The 21,005-nt window shown below is 46.1% G+C and overlaps 1 protein-coding gene across 6 annotated transcripts in view; it reads right to left on the bottom strand.

Annotated features, from left to right (window-relative positions):
* Positions 1–19,876, bottom strand: part of phldb1b (pleckstrin homology-like domain, family B, member 1b) — a 43,857-nt gene extending 23,981 nt beyond the window's left edge. For 2 of the 6 annotated variants that reach the window (XM_068585541.1, XM_068585542.1), the window contains exons 1-5: positions 19,785–19,874; positions 18,738–18,833; positions 16,629–16,752; positions 16,257–16,427; positions 2,748–2,876 (exon numbers count right to left, since the gene is read on the bottom strand). In XM_068585541.1, the coding sequence (XP_068441642.1) occupies positions 2,748–2,876; positions 16,257–16,427; positions 16,629–16,752; positions 18,738–18,833; positions 19,785–19,820 (556 nt within the window). In that variant the 5' untranslated portion in view covers positions 19,821–19,874. Of the gene's footprint in view, positions 1–2,747; positions 2,877–14,066; positions 14,368–16,256; positions 16,428–16,628; positions 16,753–18,737; positions 18,834–19,784 lie in introns of those variants that run through there. The other 4 variants (XM_068585544.1, XM_068585547.1, XM_068585543.1 and 1 more) reach the window with 4 other exon arrangements.
* Between the last annotated feature and the right edge of the window lie 1,129 nt (positions 19,877–21,005).

Genomic DNA, 21,005 nt, shown 5'->3' with positions numbered 1-21,005 from the left:
CTTAAGTGCCGATGAGACCGCGCGGTTGACATGATGACGTAAGCAGTCTTGTTGCGCGTGAGCGGCTCTACAATTCGGCGCCAATTGCACGTTTTAATTTCTTTAAAAAAAACACCGGGTTCATCAGATGTCCTCCCCCCCTAAGATTTCAGCGCTTACGCGATGAGACCCCCGATCCAAAGAATTTGATTATTCTTCCTATTTAAGGACGTGTTTATTGATCTCATGCACGCCGACTGAAGCATGACATTCCAATAAATCGCATTTAGTAGTTAATCAAGTCCGACGTTGCGTGCGCGTTTCCGGGAAAGCAAAGTGAACGTAAAAACGAGAGATTGTTGAATGAAGTTTGGCGTGTGAGCGGGCTCCGTCTCACAAGCAGGGGTTACTCACATGCGACCCGGTCGGTTTCGGTGCTGTCACCGGCTATATGAGCCGCCTGGAGGCCCACATCCTCCGGGCAACCGATACCGGGCCGGGTGGGTGCCTGGACCCGCAAAACACACACACACCGAGGGAGAGGCGATATTTCAGCCGGGGGTTGGGGGTGCTGGGCACCGCTGCTGCCAACGGTACCGCTGGTGTCAAGTTACGCAACGTGTAACAACGCGTTTCCGGTTGATGGCCTTCAAAATAAAACCACAACTCTCGTGAAAGTCCACGTAATAGTATTATTATAAGAATAAACTAGGATGAGATACTAAAGCAAGCACATAACAGGAAGGATATCGTAATTTACCAGACAGACATAATATATAGTATACAAATACTCGCGTTTTAAGTTACACTCGTCTTATTTTGAAGGACCTGCCTTCTTTTTTCCGGTGTCATGGCTACCTTGACGTGGCCAATGTGAACTACTGCGAGATTTACAGCTCTGTCCTAAAGAGTCACAGCAGTGGTTTTATGGCTTGTCATTGTTATTGTCCACACGATGCAGATTCTGTCAGTTTTAACACTTTAGTGACATAAATAACTATATTTCATGTTTAAAAGACTTAAACAGGAATAACTTCAAAAGATTTAAGAGAAGTGTTTTACGAGTGAACGTTAATTCCTTTAAATTAACTGTATTGTTTTTTTTACTGCAATAAAAACACCCTTAAATGAAATTCTTCCAATGAAAATGTCACTTAAGTACAGAGTATTTATAGAAAAAATAAAGTAGGCGAAGTAAAAGCAGACAATGGTCCTTGTGCTTGTTAGTTATATTATTGTGGGAGATGGTGAAGATGTTTTCTAATTATTTAACTTGCAAATGACTTTATAGATGTAAACTTATAGAAGTAACTAAATCTAAAAACTCAAATAAAGAACAAAGTACTGTCGTTAAGTAAAAGTACTTATTACATTTCACCACTGTTTAAAACACTACACTGAGACTATAGAGGACCAGAACTACACTGAGACTATAGAGGACCAGGACTACACTGAGACTATAGAGGACCAGGACTACACTGAGACTATAGAGGACCAGGACTACACTGAGACTACAGAGGACCAGGACTACACTGAGACTACAGACAGTAGACTGGATCTGGTCTATAAATAGTCTCTGGAACAGATCCTGTATCTGCAGCTCAGAGCCACAAAGCGTCTGCTGAGCGGAGAGAAACAGTCCAATCGGTGAAGAGGAGGCTGCAGACAGCTGGTCAAAGCTTAAATAACAGACGTCAGAACCACTTTGTTACATCCAGAAACACTTCATGAACTACTTATGTTTCATAAAAAGATCTTTGATTGGGTTGAAGTAGCATGTTACTAAATTACGAGACAAATAAATAATCGTTGACTTCTTCGTCTTCTGATTAAAAGATCGGACCACGCTGTGCTGCGATTGGCTAGTCTGCGTTTAAAGGGGCGGGGCTTAGCTGGGTTTGCCCTCTATGATATCTCTGAATGCAGATAACAAGTGTTGTCAAAAAAGTTCTTCAGAAGTAGAGATGACAGAGAGACGATCACAGAGTTTACTGGTTCTGCATCTTACAGGCCGACAAAGACAACAACAACAACAACAACAATGACAACAACAACGCATCTCTTCATTCAAGGCAGTTGTGTTCATATAGGACACTTTTGAGGGCAGACGGTCAGACCTGCTGCAGTAGAATGAGAGGTTTTCTAAAGGGACCCTGGTGCTCAAAGACACTTCCTCTTTAGTCCACAGGGGGCGCCAGAAACAACACAACATGAGAGCTTTTTAACGTAGACGATATAAACTAAAAGTCTTGGACAACACTTGAATTTGACGATTTAATATCGTCATGAGGACATTTCTGACATCAATATTACGATTATATAACATAAATTACATTATTTTCACTTCATAAGTAAAAAAAAAGACTAAATTAAATATCCTGTCGACACGCTCTAAATAACAGATTCAACGTGTTTTCAAGTTAAAACACTGGAGTGCAATTAAAACCCTTTAAAGGTTTAGAATGAACTCGCTGTTCTCGTCCTCCTGCTGCTTCTACACCTCCTCCACCCTTTCCGGGTTGTAAAAAGGGGGAAAATGCCAAAGAGGTTTTACTGCTGTGCAAACATCCACCTGTAAACCTGCTGCTCCGCCTCGGCGGCAACAACCAGCCCCATTCATGCTGAAGCTGGAATCTTCTTTATTTTAGTTTAAATTATTATTATTCATGTGACAAAAGGTCAGCGTGTTTTCATTCAAAGCATACAGTAAACCTTAAATCTAAAACTCCAGCACTGTGTTGGCAGCAGCGAGTGATGGTGGGCGGTACCTGCTCGGAGCCGGTAGTCCCCCGTGGAGGCCCCTCCTCCTCCCTGGGGCAGCATGCTCTTCATCATGAAGGCTTCTTCAGGGTGGTTGAAGCGGAAGAAGGCCGACTGTCCGAAACACAGCATGCAGCCTGCGAAACACACGTCATGTGACTTAGAACAGGAAGCCGACTTTGTATCCTTCTGTTGGAGGAAGCGTTCCGTGTTCAGGGAACGTGACGTGGTGTTGCAGAGAGTTACAGGATGAAGATGAAGATCAAACGTTGAGTCTAAAACACCAAGAAACTCCAGACGAGATGCTGTCGGCAAGTCTTCACTTGACAAGTCCCCAAAGTCTCAAGTCAAGTCCCCAAAGTCTCAAGTCAAGTCCCAAAGTCTCAAGTCAAGTCCCCAAAGTCTCAAGTCAAGTCCCAAAGTCTCAAGTCAAGTCCCCAAAGTCTCAAGTCAAGTCCCAAAGTCTCAAGTCAAGTCCCCAAAGTCTCAAGTCCCAAAGTCTCAAGTCAAGTCCCCAAAGTCTCAAGTCCCAAAGTCTCAAGTCAAGTCCCAAAGTCTCAAGTCAAGTCCCCAAAGTCTCAAGTCCCAAAGTCTCAAGTCAAGTCCCAAAAGTCTCAAGTCAAGTCCCAAAGTCTCAAGTCAAGTCCCCAAAGTCTCAAGTCCCAAAGTCTCAAGTCAAGTCCCAAAAGTCTCAAGTCAAGTCCCAAAAGTCTCAAGTCAAGTCTCAAGTCTAAAACACCAAGAAACTCCAGACGAGCTGCTGTCGACAAGTCTTCACTTGACAAGTCCCCAAAGTCTCAAGTCAAGTCCCAAAGTCTCAAGTCAAGTCCCAAAAGTCTCAAGTCAAGTCCCAAAAGTCTCAAGTCAAGTCTCAGGTTAGGTTTCTTGTCAAGTCCCAAGTCAAGACCCAAAAGTCCCTAATAAAGTCTAAAAATCCTTTTATTTATATTTTGAATTCTAAAAGACAGATCTGTATTGTTTACTTTCTGGGAAGCAGGAGCTGCATCAGAAGGGAACATTATCTTTTTTAATCAGTGAAATCCCCTCGACATCGAACGCGCCCGTCTTCTCTCGCCGGTTGGGTTTACACTGGCGTCCTATCAGATGAGCCTCGCCCGACTTCCTGCTCCCGACAGGAAACACGTCCAATTAAGGAGATAGGACGTGAGCGGTAAACACAAGTCTGAGCCGTAAACAAGGTGATGGAGTCCGTTATAAGTCTGATGAGTCCCTTTCAGTCTTTTTAGGTGCACGATGATGATGTCACTTAAAGACTTTCTTGAATAAATTGTCCTTTGTTCTTGTCGTTCTCGTTCTCTTATTGTTCGTCTCTCTGGATAAAAGCATCAGCTCCATGAAGCGTAATGTAATGATCATCACGTCCACCAGACCAGGCCTGTAGTCACATGACACCCCCCCCCCCCCCCCCCCCCGACTCCTCCTGGTTTTAAATAACGGAAAACACACAACGTGCATCACTAATTCATCCCCTCCGTGACGCCGCGCGCTCGATGCCAGATAAGCCATCTTGTGTTTACGGCGCCGTCGTCCTGCAGAGAGATAAGATCCTCTGCCGTCAGCGGCGAGACGGGCAAAAAAAACTCCCTGAGTGATGCACGAAGAACACCAGACGGACTTTTATTTTCATGGGATGTACCGCTTTACTGCTTTGGGAGGAAGCTGCACGAAGTAGAGTCGACTTCTATACAACCAGAGGAGTCGCCCCCTGGTGGTCAGGAGAGAGAATGCAGCTTTAACACATGAAGCACAGACTTCTATACAACCAGAGGAGTCGCCCCCTGGTGGTCAGGAGAGAGAATGCAGCTTTAACACATGAAGCATAGACTTCTATACAACCAGAGGAGTCGCCCCCTGGTGGTCAGGAGAGAGAATGCAGCTTTAACACATGAAGCATAGACTTCTATACAACCAGAGGAGTCGCCCCCTGGTGGTCAGGAGAGAGAATGCAGCTTTAACACATGAAGCATAGACTTCTATACAACCAGAGGAGTCGCCCCCTGGTGGTCAGGAGAGAGAATGCAGCTTTAACACATGAAGCATAGACTTCTATACAACCAGAGGAGTCACCCCCTGGTGGTCAGGAGAGAGAATGCAGCTTTAAGACACCAAAACATGCGTTTTAAAAGAGCGTCATTCTGTGCAGCTCAGAGAGAAAGATACACATTCTTTTCTTTTTAGTCTGTTGTTTTTTGCATCCTCACGTGTGGAGTTTTCTGCAGACGTGTTCAGACGCCGTCGGCTGGAGAAGAACCGCTGACGGCCGAACACGCTTCAGCTGAGCCTCGTTATCGGGGCAATAAATGGTCGCATGCAGCACTTTCCTTTTTGCCCGTTATTAAAGTTTCCATCAGCGTTCCCTTCCAGCTGCCAACATAACTTTGGTTGGTATTTGTGTGTGTGTGTGTGTGTGTGTGTGTGTGTGTGTGTGTGTGTGTGTTTCCACAGATTAAAATGGTTTAGATGTTTGGAAGAAGAAACCAGCAGTCTGGTGGTGAGCGCTGCTCTGGGTTGTGGCCGACCTCGACTGACGAGCACGAACACGAGCTGAAGCTAAAGAAGAAGAAGTTAGAAACGATCAGGAGAAGTGAAGACTGACCAGAAGCCAAATATATATTTATATCCATCAATCTAAAGAAAAACATATCTAAAGTGACTCCTCTGGTTGTATAGAAGTCTATATAAGTGACTCTACTTCTCTCTTGATGTATTCCCTCAGTAAACACATATATATATATATATATATATATATATATATATATATATATATATATATATATATATATATATATATATATATATATATATATATATATATATAAACATATATATAAACAGGGATGCTGTGGACCTGCAGAACAGAGGACTAGAGGACTAGAGGACGTTCTCTCCTTGCAGCGTCCTCTCAGCACAAACTGCTTCTGGCAGCTGACACTCACTCACTGCCTGTGTGTGTGCGTGTGTGTGTGTGTGTGTGTGTGTGTGTGTGTGTGTGTGTGTGTGTGTGTGTGTGTGTGTGTGTGTGTGTGTGTGTGTGTGTGTGTGTGTGTGTGTGTGTGTGTGTGTGGCACATGATGTGTCAGCAAAACAGAGAACACACAAACACGCTCATTCAGAAACAAAACACTGCTTTAGTGTTTGACTGAAAATAATCGCCGCTCCCAAAAAAGAAAAGTTTGCCTCCTCACTTTAGAAGCACAATAGACATTTTTGTGTCGTAAAACATTATATATATATATATATATATATATATATATATATATATATATATATATATATATATATATATATATATATATATATATATTCATAACACTTGTAAAAAACATTTTTTTTGTAATGATTTCCGTCACAAGAGTTATTCTGCAGTAAATAAGTGTTCTAGTTCTTCACTTTATGATGCTTCTGTTTCTAAATATAACTTTTATTTTGAAGAGAGAAACCACAGAGTCATGTGACCGCTTCGGGGTTCAGACGGTTAAACACAATTTGGAGCTTTTGCCGTCTGTTTTTTTGTCTTTAATGTATTTATATTCTGTAATAACCTAATATTTGATCTCTGCTATGTCCTCGTCTTCACTCATAGTGGCAGAAGACCTCATTTTCACCCCAGATCCAAACTGCTTCACAATAAAAGCTGCTTCACAATAAAAGCATGCAAAAGGACTTCAATCTTCTGGATTCCAGCTTTAAAAAGTCGAGCAAACAGAATCAGTTTCAGTTTTCGTACACATCGTTTAACGTGGTTAGCTTATTAGCCGAAACTCTGCAATAACTCACACGTAGTGACATTTAAAAAAAAGAAAACAGGCCGTAAAAAAAGAAAACTGACCTTTAAAAGATGTAATCAATAACAATAAAAAACTAATCAAGGGGTTGAATCTCAAAGCGAAGGCAACGCATCACTTCCTGAGCTCAAGAGCGTGATCAATCAGCTGCTTTCAGGGGGAAACGTCCATCACGTCAACGCCAATTAGCACTCATCAACCCGTTAGCCGTTAGCTTCCTCGCTCCCAACCACGAGCTCAACTGGAACCAGATTAATTAAGTCTTCATAAATCTGGTTTCGGTTGAGCTCTAATCATCAATACTCTTAATGATTAACCTTTTGGAAACCCTGCCCATTATAAGTCCCAGCATGCCCCATTCAGACAATCTTTTGGCATAAAATACGTCATTTTTCCATTTTTGAAAGTGAACGACTCAGTTTTTTGACTGAAGCTCCTTCCTAACAGACAAGTCTTTGTTTTATTGTGATTGTTGTTGCAGGTTCTGATTCTTTAGGTCCTAATCTTTCATAAAGGTGTCTTATTGACGCTCCAGGAGGCTTTTTTTGGGGAATCTGACTCATATCATGCTGGATGTTCATTGTTAAGGTGTTTTTTTTTGCAGATATACATTTTTTTCACAATACTTTGCTGAACAAATACCGACAATAAACACAAGTATTGGAATTTATTTGGGGTTCCTACAACGACTCAAACAGGGAAAAAGAGATCTGGAGCCAAAACCTTTATCCGAGTCCCCGGAGGGTTCTGGGATCTGCAGACGCTGCAAACGGATCAGCGAGGAGGGTTCGGGACGATAAATCATGTGGTTGTTGCTGCGGAGCCCAGAAAAAAACCTGCAGCGCTGCAATCAGCAAATTACAGGAAATGAAAGGTAATTTAATGGACGCACTTGGTGTAAAGTCAATAAGGTGGAAGTGGAGGTCTGCTGGGACGCCGGCAGCTTATCTGAAGTGTTTATGGAAACGCCCTCGAGCCAAACAACGAGCGGGGATTGAACCTTATCTCCAGCGCTCGGCGGGCGAGGGCGTCGCCTTGTAGCCGGGCAGCCGGCGTGGGCGTTAATGAGCAACAGCCTCAAAACCACAAGGCTCCAGACAGGAAGGAGGGAACGAGCTTTACTGGGACCAGTCAGTCCTCCTGGCTCAGTGTTACGCAACACTTGTATGACTTTGTGTTACCGACAACCACAAAACAACTCAGTAGAAAGAAGGAGGGGCTCTCTAGACAGACCATAATACACTCAATGAACATCAGGCTGTATAGAAGAAGACTTGAAACTACAGATTGAGACATAAACTCATGTTTACAATGTTTACTGAGGGAATACATCAAGAGAGAAGTAGAGTCACTTATATAGACTTCTATACAACCAGAGGAGTCGCCCCCTGGTGGTCAGGAGAGAGAATGCAGCTTTAACACATGAAGCATAGACTTCTATACAACCAGAGGAGTCGCCCCCTGGTGGTCAGGAGAGAGAATGCAGCTTTAACACATGAAGCATAGACTTCTATACAACCAGAGGAGTCGCCCCCTGGTGGTCAGGAGAGAGAATGCAGCTTTAACACATGAAGCATAGACTTCTATACAACCAGAGGAGTCGCCCTCTGGTGGTCAGGAGAGAGAATGCAGCTTTAACACAAGAAGCATGGACTTCTATACAACCAGAGGAGTTGTTAGCTAGGTAGCAGTGACTCATGCTGAGGCAGCACATTCCTCGTTCCTTCCAGGAAGTGCTCGCCTCCCTTGGTGGGCCCGTCTGGTTTTAGCTTTCAAAGCCTCGTGTTCCAAAAGGTCGCGTTCTCCACGGCGACCAGTGGACGTGGCAGCTAATGGGCTGAGGTGACAGGGGGCGGCACCCCGGGGTGACGGAGGGTGAGCTCAACTTTCCCCTCGCAGCAGGGAGGGTGGTCTCTTCCAAACGCTCCAAACGGAGGACAAACGCTGAGACGCTCTCTCTGGGTTTGAGTCGCATAAAAAAAACACTGAACGGGTTTTTTCTGCAGATTCACATCTGCATGTTGAAGCCGTTTCTCTTCTTTCATGCTGAAACGTGGAATGTGCTGAGAGCAGCAAGAAGAAGATCAGAAGATACGGATCCTGGTTTTCAGTTGAAGCAGCAACATCGTTAAAGACTCCAAATTAAACTTTATTAGCTCAAGAGAGAAGTAGAGCCACTTATATAGACTTCTACACAACCAGAGGAGTCGCCCCCTGGTGGTCAGGAGAGAGAATGCAGCTTTAACACATGAAGCATAGACTTCTATACAACCAGAGGAGTCGCCCCCTGGTGGTCAGGAGAGAGAATGCAGCTTTAACACATGAAGCATAGACTTCTATACAACCAGAGGAGTCGCCCCCTGGTGGTCAGGAGAGAGAATGCAGCTTTAACACATGAAGCATAGACTTCTATACAACCAGAGGAGTCGCCCCCTATTGGTCAGGAGAGAGAATGCAGCTTTAACACATGAAGCATAGACTTCTATACAACCCCTGGTCTTCTGCTCCAGAACCCTCTGACCTGGAACACAGAACTCCGGGTTCTTCTTCCAGGAACGCTGCGGTTCTGGTGGTTAACTTTTCCTCTGAGGCCGAGCTCACAGAAACCAGAGAACGCTTCATCAGCGGCTTCCAGCAGGAAAACATGACACATCTTCATCATCACATCTTCATCTTCACATCTTCATCATCACATCATCATCATTATCCCAACGCCACGGAGGAAAGGACAGGCAGCGTGTGTGTGTGAATGTGTCTGTCTGTGAGAGTGTGTGTACGTGTGCATGTGTGCAAGTGTGTTTGTGTGTATGCGTGGGAGTTCATGTGTGTGTCTGTCTGTGTGTGTGTGGGGGCATGTGTGCGCATCTGTGTGTGTATCTATGTGGATCTATGTGTGCATATGTGTGTGCATGTGTCTCAGGTAATTACTCTATTGGTTCCTGACTCGTCTCCTCAGCCCTCAGCCCTCGTCTCCTCAGCCCTCAGCCCTCGTCTCCTCAGCTCTCGTCTCCTCAGCCCTCAGCCCTCGTCTCCTCAGCCCTCGCCTCCTCAGCCCTCGCCTCCTCAGCCCTCGCCTCCTCAGCCCTCGTCTCCTCAGCCCTCGTCTCCTCAGCTCTCAGAGCGTTCGCATCACGGCGGTGCGTTCAATGCCTCCTCACGTCTGCATGAGCTCATCTCCAGGAGTGAGGACATGAAGATCGTCACCACCTCCCTCAAGGACACTTCAACCCCACTCTCTAATAACACTTCCACTCTCTAATAACACTTCCACTCTCTAATAACACTTCCACTCTCTAATAAGTGGATGAGAGACGCTGCGATGATGCAACAGACTGAAGGTGAACCTCTATAAATATTACTGCACTGTCAGCAAAATGAAAACACAAGAAGGGCCTTAAGGTTTCATCCTCAAAAGTACTCTATAAAGAAATATATCTATATCTAGATATAGATATAGATATAGATATAGATATCTATATCTATATCTATATATATATATAGATATATATATTTATTTATACTACAAGAGGTGTAATAGTGGGAGTAATGCTGGGATCCATGACTCAAGGTTCCAGCACAACATGAGCTCCAAGAAAAGCCTCCAAGAGCCTCTATTAAAGTATTAAAGTATTAAAAGTATTTATTGAACAGGAGAACTGGCAGAGGGACGGTTGTAAACCATGAAGAGGTTCCTCTGATGCCAGATCGTCCTCCAGGGTTCTGTGGCATGCAGAGGGGAGGCGGTTCCCCCGTCAGACATGCAGAACCCAGCGCTCCATCAGGGCTCTAATAGCAGGTTCAGGTTGGAGTTACTTTCCTTTCACTCCAGTACGACCACATGAAATGTGTCCAGCGTGGCGCTTTGCCTCGAGGCGGATCCAGAAGATTAGACCGGAGCTGTACAAGAGGAACTAGAGGTACACGAGGAACCAGAGGAACCAAAGGAACCAGAGGAAACAGGTACTAGAGGAACTAGAGGTACCAGAGGAACCAGAGGTATAAGAAGGACTAGAGGTACTAGAGGAACAAGAGGTACAAGAGGAACCAGAGGAACCAAAGGAACCAGAGGAAACAGGTACAAGAGGTACAAGAGGAACTAGAGGTACCAGAGGAACCAGAGGAACAAGGGGAACCAGAGGCACAAGAGGTATACAAGATACCAAAAAACAAGAGGAACAAGAGGAACCAGAGGTACAAGAGGAACCAGAGGAACCAGGAGCGCTTGACGTTCTTGCAGGAGAGGAGAGCTTCTCCCACCAACACTCACCAGCAGGAGACAAACTTGCGTGTTTTTTTTTTTATTTAAAGAATCGCCAAAAATTTCAGTTCATCAAATCAGAAGCTGTAAAAACAAACACTATCGTTGTGTATTCATCTTTCCGGGGGCCCTTGAACGCATCGTGTGTGACGAACGCGTCGGTCAGGAAAAATAAACTGAATCAAATTCAAAAATTGTGATATTTCCTCAAATACCTTTAGTTCTCACGTGGAGCCAACACTCCCAGACCTTAAAGAGATCCATTGTTTGCCCAATCTTGTACAATAAAGTCATTATAGCCGTTGCTCTGCACTGAAGACTTGCCTGAGCTCCGTCTCCGGTCTAAAACATCGTATTGCAGCTCCGAGAACTTCTCCCCATGAGGAGAAACTCCGGTCATGTTGAGGTCTCGACCACAAAAGCTGGAGACGTCCCTGAAGAGGCGCTGCAGACAAAGAGATGCCCAGAACCACGGCTGATGGTCGCTATGGAGAGCTGACGGTTTACAGCCTCGGAGAAAGGCCGGGGACTCGAACCCCCACCCCCTCACCCGTTAATCAATGAGGGAGCCGGAGGCCATCAACCACAGAGGAAGATACCAGAGCAAGAGGAGGAGGAAGACGAGAAGGTCTGACCCTGCATTCCCAGCATGCGGTGAAGAACCTCTGAAAGCGATCACATGATCTCATGTCAGAACCGGTCCGACGCCAGCGAGGCGTCGGTGCCGCTCAGCTGCTCCGACACGAGCTCTGACGTCATGTTGAGGTCACATGATGAGGATCCGCCTCGTGGGCTGAGGGTTTGAAACATAATAAGATGTTTTGCGGTCACGGTTTCATGTTTCTCTTCGTCTGTGTTTAAGAAGTCGAAGTAGACGTCGTGACATCACCTGCTGGTTTGAAGCCTCGAGTCCAGCAATTTGGTCGTCGCCATCTTGTTTTCTTTTTTTGCAAACCAGTGAACAGGAAGTGACCATATTTGGACTGAGGAGCGCCGTAGAGACCTGTCAATCACCTGGTAGCCCCGCCCCTAAAGCATCCCCTGCTTCCTGGTCTGTTTGACTCCAACAGACCATAATGTACTAAATGAACATCATGCTGTATAGAAGAAGACTAGAAACTAGAGATTGAGACATAAACTCATGTTTACAATGTTTACTGAATACATCAAGAGAGAAGTAGAGTCACTTATATAGACTTCTATACAACCAGAGGAGTCGCCCCCTGGTGGTCAGGAGAGAGAATGCAGCTTTAACACATGAAGCATAGACTTCTATACAACCAGAGGAGTCTCCCCCTGGTGGTCAGGAGAGAGAATGCAGCTTTAACACATGAAGCACAGACTTCTATACAACCAGAGGAGTCGCCCTCTGGTGGTCAGGAGAGAGAATGCAGCTTTAACACATGAAGCACAGACTTCTATACAACCAGAGGAGTCGCCCCCTGGTGGCCAGGAGAGAGAATGCAGCTTTAACACATGAAGCATAGACTTCTATACAACCAGAGGAGTCGCCCCCTGGTGGTCAGGAGAGAGAATGCAGCTTTAACACATGAAGCATAGACTTCTATACAACCAGAGGACTGTCCCTTTAAAACTCCACATCAGCTCCTCGTCACAGACCAGATGTATTCTCTCTGCTTGTGGACGCTCTCCAGGGTAACGTGTCGGAGGCTTGTCCGAACAGATGTTCCCTCCTCCTCCTCCTCCTCCTCCTCTTCCTCTTCCTCTTCCTCCTCCTCCTCCTCCTCCTCCTCCTCCCCCCATCACCATCATCCCTCTCCTCCTTTTGTCAGACGACTAAAGCCCGTCTCCTGCTGTTAACGCGCTCCCCGGGGCAGATGGCCTCAGGCTGGACATCAATAACCATCAACCAGACGACGTGATCCACACGTGGTCCAGAGGAAGCCTGTTGATCCTTCTGGACGCTTTTTAATGATCAATCGGTTCAGTTCCAACGCTGTTGATGGATTCATGAAGGGAGTTTTTAAATGTCGTGATTTGTTTACATTTCACTTTAAAATGAAAGCAAGAGTTGCACAATAAGTAACTATTAGTTGACGACATGGACGAGCACTTCAATGAGAACGTGATGAGAGGAGCAACACAAGCTCGACCCTTTACATCCTCATCTGGTTTGGTACTGATGGGCCTGGTTTGGTACTGATGGGCCTGGTTTGGTACTGCCCCCTGTGGGACCCACCTCTCGTGGACCCAGAGGCCTCTGGATGAGCAGAATGCATGAAGGCACAGCTCAGTTCTATTCCAGTGAGCGGCTCTGCTCGGGTCACATTGGCCCCCAGGAATAGCAGTGTAACAGTAGACAGAGACACAGTGAGGTCTGGTCATGCCGGGCTGCAGAGGGGTATTTTGGGGGTCTGGCAGACTTGTGTATGTTTTGTAGTCTATAAACAGAACTCACATGGCGGCAGGGGGACGTTAGACCTGAAGGGAGCTGGAGACAGCAGAGTTAGAACGGGTGTTTGCGTGTGGGAAGCGACAAACCAAACTCCGTTAAAGAAACCCGCAGTTTAAAGTTTCCAAGCTTTTAGAGGACATGTGCTTGTCTCAAATTGTGGCTTAAACAACTCTAAATGTCAGAAGGGAAGTTCTAGAACAATCGGCATAAAAACATAGCCCGTAGCAACTGTTTATGTCAATGAAATATAGTCATATGTGATGTGCTAACATAGCAAGCTAGCACCTAGCAAGCTAAATCACAGTGGACGAGCAACTTGTTTAGAACAGACACTAAAAGTAGATTTCTCGAATGCTTGAGTAAGTAATGTTCAGTTTATGTCATCCGAATGCATTAATGACTCCTCATAACCCTCAGCAACCCGTGAATAATATTATATCACGTGTAGTGTACCTGTACAACAGCACAGGGGTACATTTGACAGCTTTCTAAAGGGAGTTTGGCGCACGGCGAGCTCAGAAACAGAAACCTCAACGCAACGCGTCCCGACAGAGAGACAGAGACTGAAGGCTCGCGGGTCCAGAGACCGGAACACCGAGACCAGAGAGACCACCAAGACCAGACCACCGAGACTACAGCGACCAGACCACTGAGACCAGAGAGACCACTGAGACCAGACTACCGGCTTCCAGCCCGGTGAGCGCTGCACACACACACACACACACACACACACACACACACACACACACACACACACACATACACACCAGGAAACCTTCAGTAATAATTTAATAATAATGAAAATAAAGAAGAGAAAGCATCCGCAGGTGAAGTGCATGTAACTTACTTTATCCGTGCGTGAGGCTGTGTCCCCGCATCGCGCCCTCTAAAGCCACGTGTTGTGTCTTTATGGATCACTTTATGGCTTCTGGTTTTGTCCCGACGAGCTTTTGTTATGATAATCCTTTAAAGAAACCTTTAATATATTCTGCAGATATCAGCGCGTTCACGAAGAGGAGCTGTCTGCGGAAGCTCGTGCACGCTATATTCCTAGTTTATGTCAAATAAATAAATACATGAATAAATAAAAGCAGTGTGCCATTGTCTCTCAAGCTGCCGGGGACTCCTGGAGGAACAACCCGCTCTCTGGCACCTCTCAGCCCGCAGAGAGAGAGGGAGAGACAGGCTGTCAGGAGGAGGAGGAGGAGGAGGAGGAGGAGGAGGAAGAAGAGGAGGAGGGAGTCAGAGCTACAATATTAATAAAATAAATGGATCCACACCTGTTTGCTGAGCTCTACTCTCTAATCACTTTAATAAAGAGACGCGTGTGTTATTAGTTTTTTTTATTATTATCATTTATGGTACAATCTTTCATGGTCCTGCAGCTGTATTCATGAGTATGAACTGTCCTGAAGACAAGGTGCGTCTCTTATCGATAAAGAACAAAGGTGAAAGTGTTACCAAATATAAAAAGCCATAAAATACACATTAAGGGTATGAAGTCAGTATCAAACTCAAATGCTTATATTAGTTTAAACTGTAATGTTTCACCAAAACAAACTTTTTAGGGTTGTTTGTTTGTGAGAAGAAGAAAAAAACAATTTGTGAATGTTTTATTTATTATTCTTGTATGTAAACAAAGATTATTTCTTGAGCAGCTAACTCATCAATGATCTCATTGATTATTGTGACCGGCAGGCAGTTTATGTGTTTTTAAATATTATACAGCTGCAGCAGGAAATCATGGTGGAAATAACTATCAGTCAGCTAACTAACAGCTACCTAACTAGCCAGCTACTTAACTAGCCCACTGCCTAACTAGCCAGCTACCTAACGATCAGCTAGCTAACTAGCCAGGTACCTAACTAGTCAGCTACCTAACTAGCAGCTAGCTTACTAGCTAACTATCAGCTACATAACTAGCCAGCTACCTAACTATGAGCTAGCGAGCTATCTAGCTCCCTAACTAGCCAATGAGCTAAATGAGTAGAAGGAAACATGTTGCTTTAAAAATGGTGGAGTGCAACTTTAAATATTGAAAAAGAGGACGTTTAATGTGTCCTCGTTTATTCCTGAAGCTTAGAGCTTCATCTCGTCTTCACGTCGACTCAGAAACATCAAATCTTTTGCTCCACAGCTTCATGCTGCAGGTCCAGACACAGACAGCGAGGACGTGCTGCAGAGGCCGTTTGTTCAGCGGGACGTTAGCTTCTCGCCGCGAGGCCTCTTCTACTTCACTCCTGCTGCTGGAACCTTTAGCTTTCAGCTTAAACGTTGTGTAACTTCCTGTTGCAGGACGCTGACACGGGAACTCTCTGTTCACCCTCCAGCCTGAGAGAGAGCGGCAGTATAAATAGCCCCGTGTCCCTGCTCCGGTTACCAGAGCCCAGGTTGGAATACCAAAAAGACAGAGCGACCACGCTGACGCCTGTTCTGCTACGTCACACAGTGGTGCTGGGAACACTGGGAACACTGGGAACACTGGGATCTGACCAGAAACCAGGTGTCTAAGTACGACCAGGGTTCTGATGGGTAAAGCTGAAGCTGCATTCTCTCTCCTGACCACCAGGGGGCGACTCCTCTGGTTGTATAGAAGTCTATGCTTCATGTGTTAAAGCTGCATTCTCTCTCCTGACCACCAGGGGGCGACTCCTCTGGTTGTATAGAAGTCTATGCTTCATGTGTTAAAGCTGCATTCTCTCTCCTGACCACCAGGGGGCGACTCCTCTGGTTGTATAGAAGTCTATGCTTCATGTGTTAAAGCTGCATTCTCTCTCCTGACCACCAGGGGGCGACTCCTCTGGTTGTATAGAAGTCTATATAAACGACTCGGTCGTGGAGGTGGATCTTAGAAAGAGGAGCGAGGCTTCAGGGAGCGATGACTCAGCAGAGGAGGAGTTCACATCCTGTGAGTAATGATGAGTCTTTAACTCACATCAGACAGTGACATCGCTCACAGTTCTACTTCCTGTCTGCTGGGTTTCAGGGTGTGAAGAGGCTCCGCCCACCCGTGAACTAAAAGAGCACAGCGACCTACCTTGGGTCAGGCGGACCGGCTGTGAGGCCTGCAGCCCGTCGATGGCACACGGGTTCCCACTGGGGTGCAGCGTGATGACACCCGAGCGGTTCTCGATGAAGGCGTGCTGAGCCGCCACCCCGGGGCCCTGGATGAGGACGTCCACGGAGCCGTGACCCAGCGTGGTGCGCCCTGGAGGAGGGAGAGGGTTATATATAATAACCATCATGTTCATAACGTATAATATAGCATGAAATGATAATAGTCTATATACTTTATAATATAGTATATATATATATGTATGTCCATAATAATGAGGTGTTGTGTTGTGTGTGTGTGTGTGTGTGTGTGTGTGTGTGTGTGTGTGTGTGTGTGTGTGTGTGTGTGTCTCACCCTCGGGGAGGGGCAGCAGGGTGATGGCGGTGCTCAGGCGTCCGCTCCCCAGACTGACCAGGTGGGGGCGCTCCGCCTGGAACTTCAGCCCCTTCCCCGTCTCCACCAGGTCCAGCGGCGTGCTCTGGGGCCAGAGGTCAAAGGTCAAAGGTCAGCGACACAGCGAGGGACAAACAGACTGATGGTTTTATTTATAATTAGTTTCAGAATGTTTCCTTTTTAGAGCAGAATCACTCTGAAACACACAGAGGCCTCGTCTCCATCTCCACCAGCAACCTGCAACCAGCAACCTGCAACCAGCAACCTTATGAAAGTAGATTTGTGTCTTATTTACCCAAGCAAATTTCTAGTTTGTAAGTAAATTATCTCAAAATCTTTGCTCTAAAAAAAATTAAAATACGCTCTTAAAACTAAAATTCGCTTTAAAAAAAAAAAATTTGAGAATTTTTTTTAGCTTTTTTTGAGAGCGGATCTTTTTTATTTCTTTTTTTTGCGTTTTTTTTTTTGGAGCAAATTTGGGTTTTGAGGGCGTATTTTTTTTTTTGAACAATTTTTTTAATTGAGAGCAAAGATTTGGAGATAATTTACTTAAAAACTAGAATTTTGCTCTGGTAAAAAAGTCACAAATCTACCTTCATACAACCTGCAACCAACAACTTGCAACCAGTGACTTGCAACCAGTGACCAGCAACTAGCAACCTGCAACCAACAACTTGCAACCAGTGACTTGCAACCAGCACTAATTGGTTGTGGGAGGAGCCACAGAGGAGCAGAACTCAGGCTCACCTTCCTTCAGCTCTGTTCACAGACTCCTCCTCACACTTCAGGAGCAACATGCCCCCCCCCCCTTCCCCCTCTGCCCCCCCTTGCCTAAAGCAGTGGGGGAAGGGATGTTGCCATGGCAACAGCGCTGGGCAATTAGGCAACTGGAGCTCCTGCAGGCGTCAACGAGCAAAACCGTCGTGATGAGCTTTTATTTTCTTTCTTGGCCTGAAGATGAAGACGATCTGCTTCTTCTTCAAGTGGAGTTCACTGCCAGCGAGGAAGAGTTTCATCTCATGTCATTAATGTCTTCATCTTCACCTGATTTAAGGGGGCGGGGCTTTGGAGGGTAAATAAATCTTAAATATATATATATTTTATCCTTTTCTCAAATCCTGCTTTTACCAACCGAAGCTTCACGAGGAAAAGACACACACACACACACACACACACACACACACACACACACTCACACACACACACACACACACACACACACACACACACACACACACACCTCCCTGAATGCCTGATGGGATTGTCAGACCTGCAGGTGGGAAACGCAGACAGACGATCTCCGGCTCGGTCTAATTACTGACTCTGACTGAAGGTTCCTGTTTCACACGCCGTAGACACCACCGACACACACACACACACACACACACACACTGACACACAACGTCTGATCCGATGCCTCCAGCTGTGTTCCACGGAGGCTTTGAGCCAGAGTGGTGACATTTAACGTCAATGGATGCCGTTATCAGAAGAAGAGAGCGCTCACTGTGAGAGAGATGGAAACACTGATAACATCTCTCTCTCTCTCTCTCTTTCTCTCTCTCTTTCTCTCTCTCTCTCTCTCTCTCTCTCTCTCTCTCTCTCTCTCTCTTTCTCTCTTACGTTTTTTCTTCCATCCAAGCACCAACATCCGGTGTTGATGAAACGCGCTGAAGTGCCAAAAACTGTAGTTCATCAAACGGCCACTTGAGGCTCTCAAAGCGAGTCATTCCCCAGAGACCTCCATGTGGAAACTGTTTTATGTCACTAAATGACATCAAGACTAAAGGGCCTTTCACACGGAGCTGCATTCTCTCTCCTGACCACCAGGGCGACACGTTAAGGACTCGGCTGTTCATTCCAACAAGCATGTTTTCCAAGACGATGACCAAAAACCAAGATGGCGACAGGCAGAAACCAAGATGGCGACGAGCAGAAACCAAGATGGCGGCGGCCAAGTTGTAGAATTTGACGCTCCAAACAGTCCATCAACCGACGGGTGACGTCACGGTGATTCCGTCCACCTGCTACACAAAGTCTGTGCTCCACGTGCCCAAAGACACACACACTCACCTGCAACAGCTGGTGGGTTTGTCGTCCACACTCGGGCGCGTTCCTGTTCAGGCGGTCCATGTCCTCTGAGCCGTCTGCCGGAGACACATGAAGGTCCTGAGGGAGGAAGTGAGGTCGTGAAGTGAGAGAAGAAGAGTCGTCATGGCTGACGACAACGGTCACAACGTCCACATGTTGTGCGTTTTGTGGTCAGAGATGTTACCGCATTTAGTGGAATTCCCCCTCCCCACTCTGCCTGCACACTAATGTGTGTGATTCATGCTGTCAGCACATACACACACACATACACACACACAGACACACACACGGACACACACACAAACAGATGGTAGACAGTATTTAGCAACACACTGAGGAAGTGACACTTAAAACACACACACACATCTAAATCTCTTGGTCGTTCACACATTCAGTGGAAATCCGCCACCTTGGCTGTGCTTTTGACTCTCAGTCCTTATGAAAACACACACACACACACACACACACACACACACACACTCACCGTACCTAAATCTCCTACATTCCTCCCTTCTTACTCATTTTGGGGTATTTCCATCCAGTCAGCAAGCAGCTATAAATATATTGTGTGTCTGTACCGGGCCCGCGTCCATACGTTCTGCTGCAGAACCGAGGGAACGTGTTCAGAGGTTCTGCTGCAGAACCGAGGGAACGTGTGAGGAGCCCGTGGTTGTGAGGAAGCGTAAAAACCACACGGAGCGGCTGGAAAACATTCAATTAGAACGATCACTGAGAAGCAGAGACGACCCGGAGACATTTGCGTGCCTAAGATGTTGTGCGGCGGCGGGTTGTAAAGTGTGTTTGTGAGGAGCGCTGCCTGCAGGAACACAACACACTACACACTACACACTCTGCAGCGCTGTGTGTGCTCCCCAGCCGCGGGGACGCCTGAACACAACACACCAGCAGCAGGAAAATACAAACAAACTCTTCCTACACACCTGCCCTCCAGCTTGTTATTATCATTATGAATATTATTATTATGAATAAGGGCTCATGTCCTCCGTTGTCTCTCAGGATGATCGTTACCTGTCTCCAGGTGTCCAGCACATGCACAGCCTCCATGGCAAAGGGTCGCTCCACCTGAGTCCTCTCAGCGTGGACTTGAAGGACCGGGACGCCGCTGAGGCCGGCAGACCCACAACAGACCCACAACAGACCCACAACAGACCGTCTCTTTGTCTTTGTCGACTCCCGTCTCAGGAGCCGGACCTGTTGCTGCTTGCTGCTCTAAACTAAGAGCTGCATTCCTGAATGAAGTCCAGGATAACTGAGACGTGTCTGTGTGTTTAGGTGAAGATCAAAAGAGAGGAGGAGGAGAAGAAGAAAAAGAAGAAGAAGAAGAAGAAGAAGAAGAAGAAGTAGAAGAAGAAGAAGAAGTAAAGGGGAAGGGAAGAGAGAGAGTGATGACTGACGTTTGATCAAAGTAAAGCAGAAAGAATAAAAGTGTTGAAAGAGAAAATTGAGAAATGCGCTAACAGAGCTTACAGCGCTAATAACAGTAACAGCGCTAACAGTGCTAACAGAGCTAACAACATCAACACCGCTAACAGCGCTAACAGAGCCACGTACTGAACCTTTAACATCAAATAGCTTGAGAAAATGTGATCGTTAGCTAACTAGTTAGCCTCGCTGACTTTATAACGTCAAACGCACCATATAAGCACGCTAGCTAGCAAACTTTAGCTCTTCCTAGTGCAGATATTGTCTCTTTATAGTTCCTTCTTTGCCGTTAAATTGCGTTTTCTAAACTCCCATAATGCACAGGGGGAGGACACGGCAGCTTTCCTTTCTCTCAGACGCAGAGACTCCTCAAACCACGGCAGAAAGGCCGCCATTGTTTCCTGTCCGTCTATGCTCCCTTCTTGAAGGGGCAATGAAAGCGAGGAAAAGAGGGAGGAAAGAAGAGGGAGGAAAGAGGAGGGAGGAAAGAAGAGGGAGGAAAGAGGAGGGAGGAAAGAGGAGGGAGGAAAGAGGAGGGAGGAAAGAGGAGGGAGGAATGCAGAAAGAGTAGAGACAGTCTGCTGATGGATGAATGAGATGAGTAGAATGAAAGGTTTTTTAAAGGGACCCTGGTGCTCAGAGACACTCCCTCTTTAGTCCACAGGGGGCGCCAGAAACATCACAAAAGTTCCTCGTAGTGACTTTAACCAGCGATTGACACAAACACGCTTCTAGCTTCTTTCCGGTCACACAAAAGTGCACAAAGGCCAAAGGCTCTAGAGGTCAGAGGTCACGTCAGATGATCAG

This window comes from Clinocottus analis, unplaced genomic scaffold (genome assembly GCF_023055335.1).
Source record: "Clinocottus analis isolate CAN_PGR_092001 unplaced genomic scaffold, fCliAna1.0.p SCAF_2, whole genome shotgun sequence".
NCBI lineage: Eukaryota > Metazoa > Chordata > Actinopteri > Perciformes > Cottidae > Clinocottus > Clinocottus analis.
Note: the sequence above shows the minus strand (reverse complement) of the source record. Positions and strands in the feature narration are given on the sequence as shown.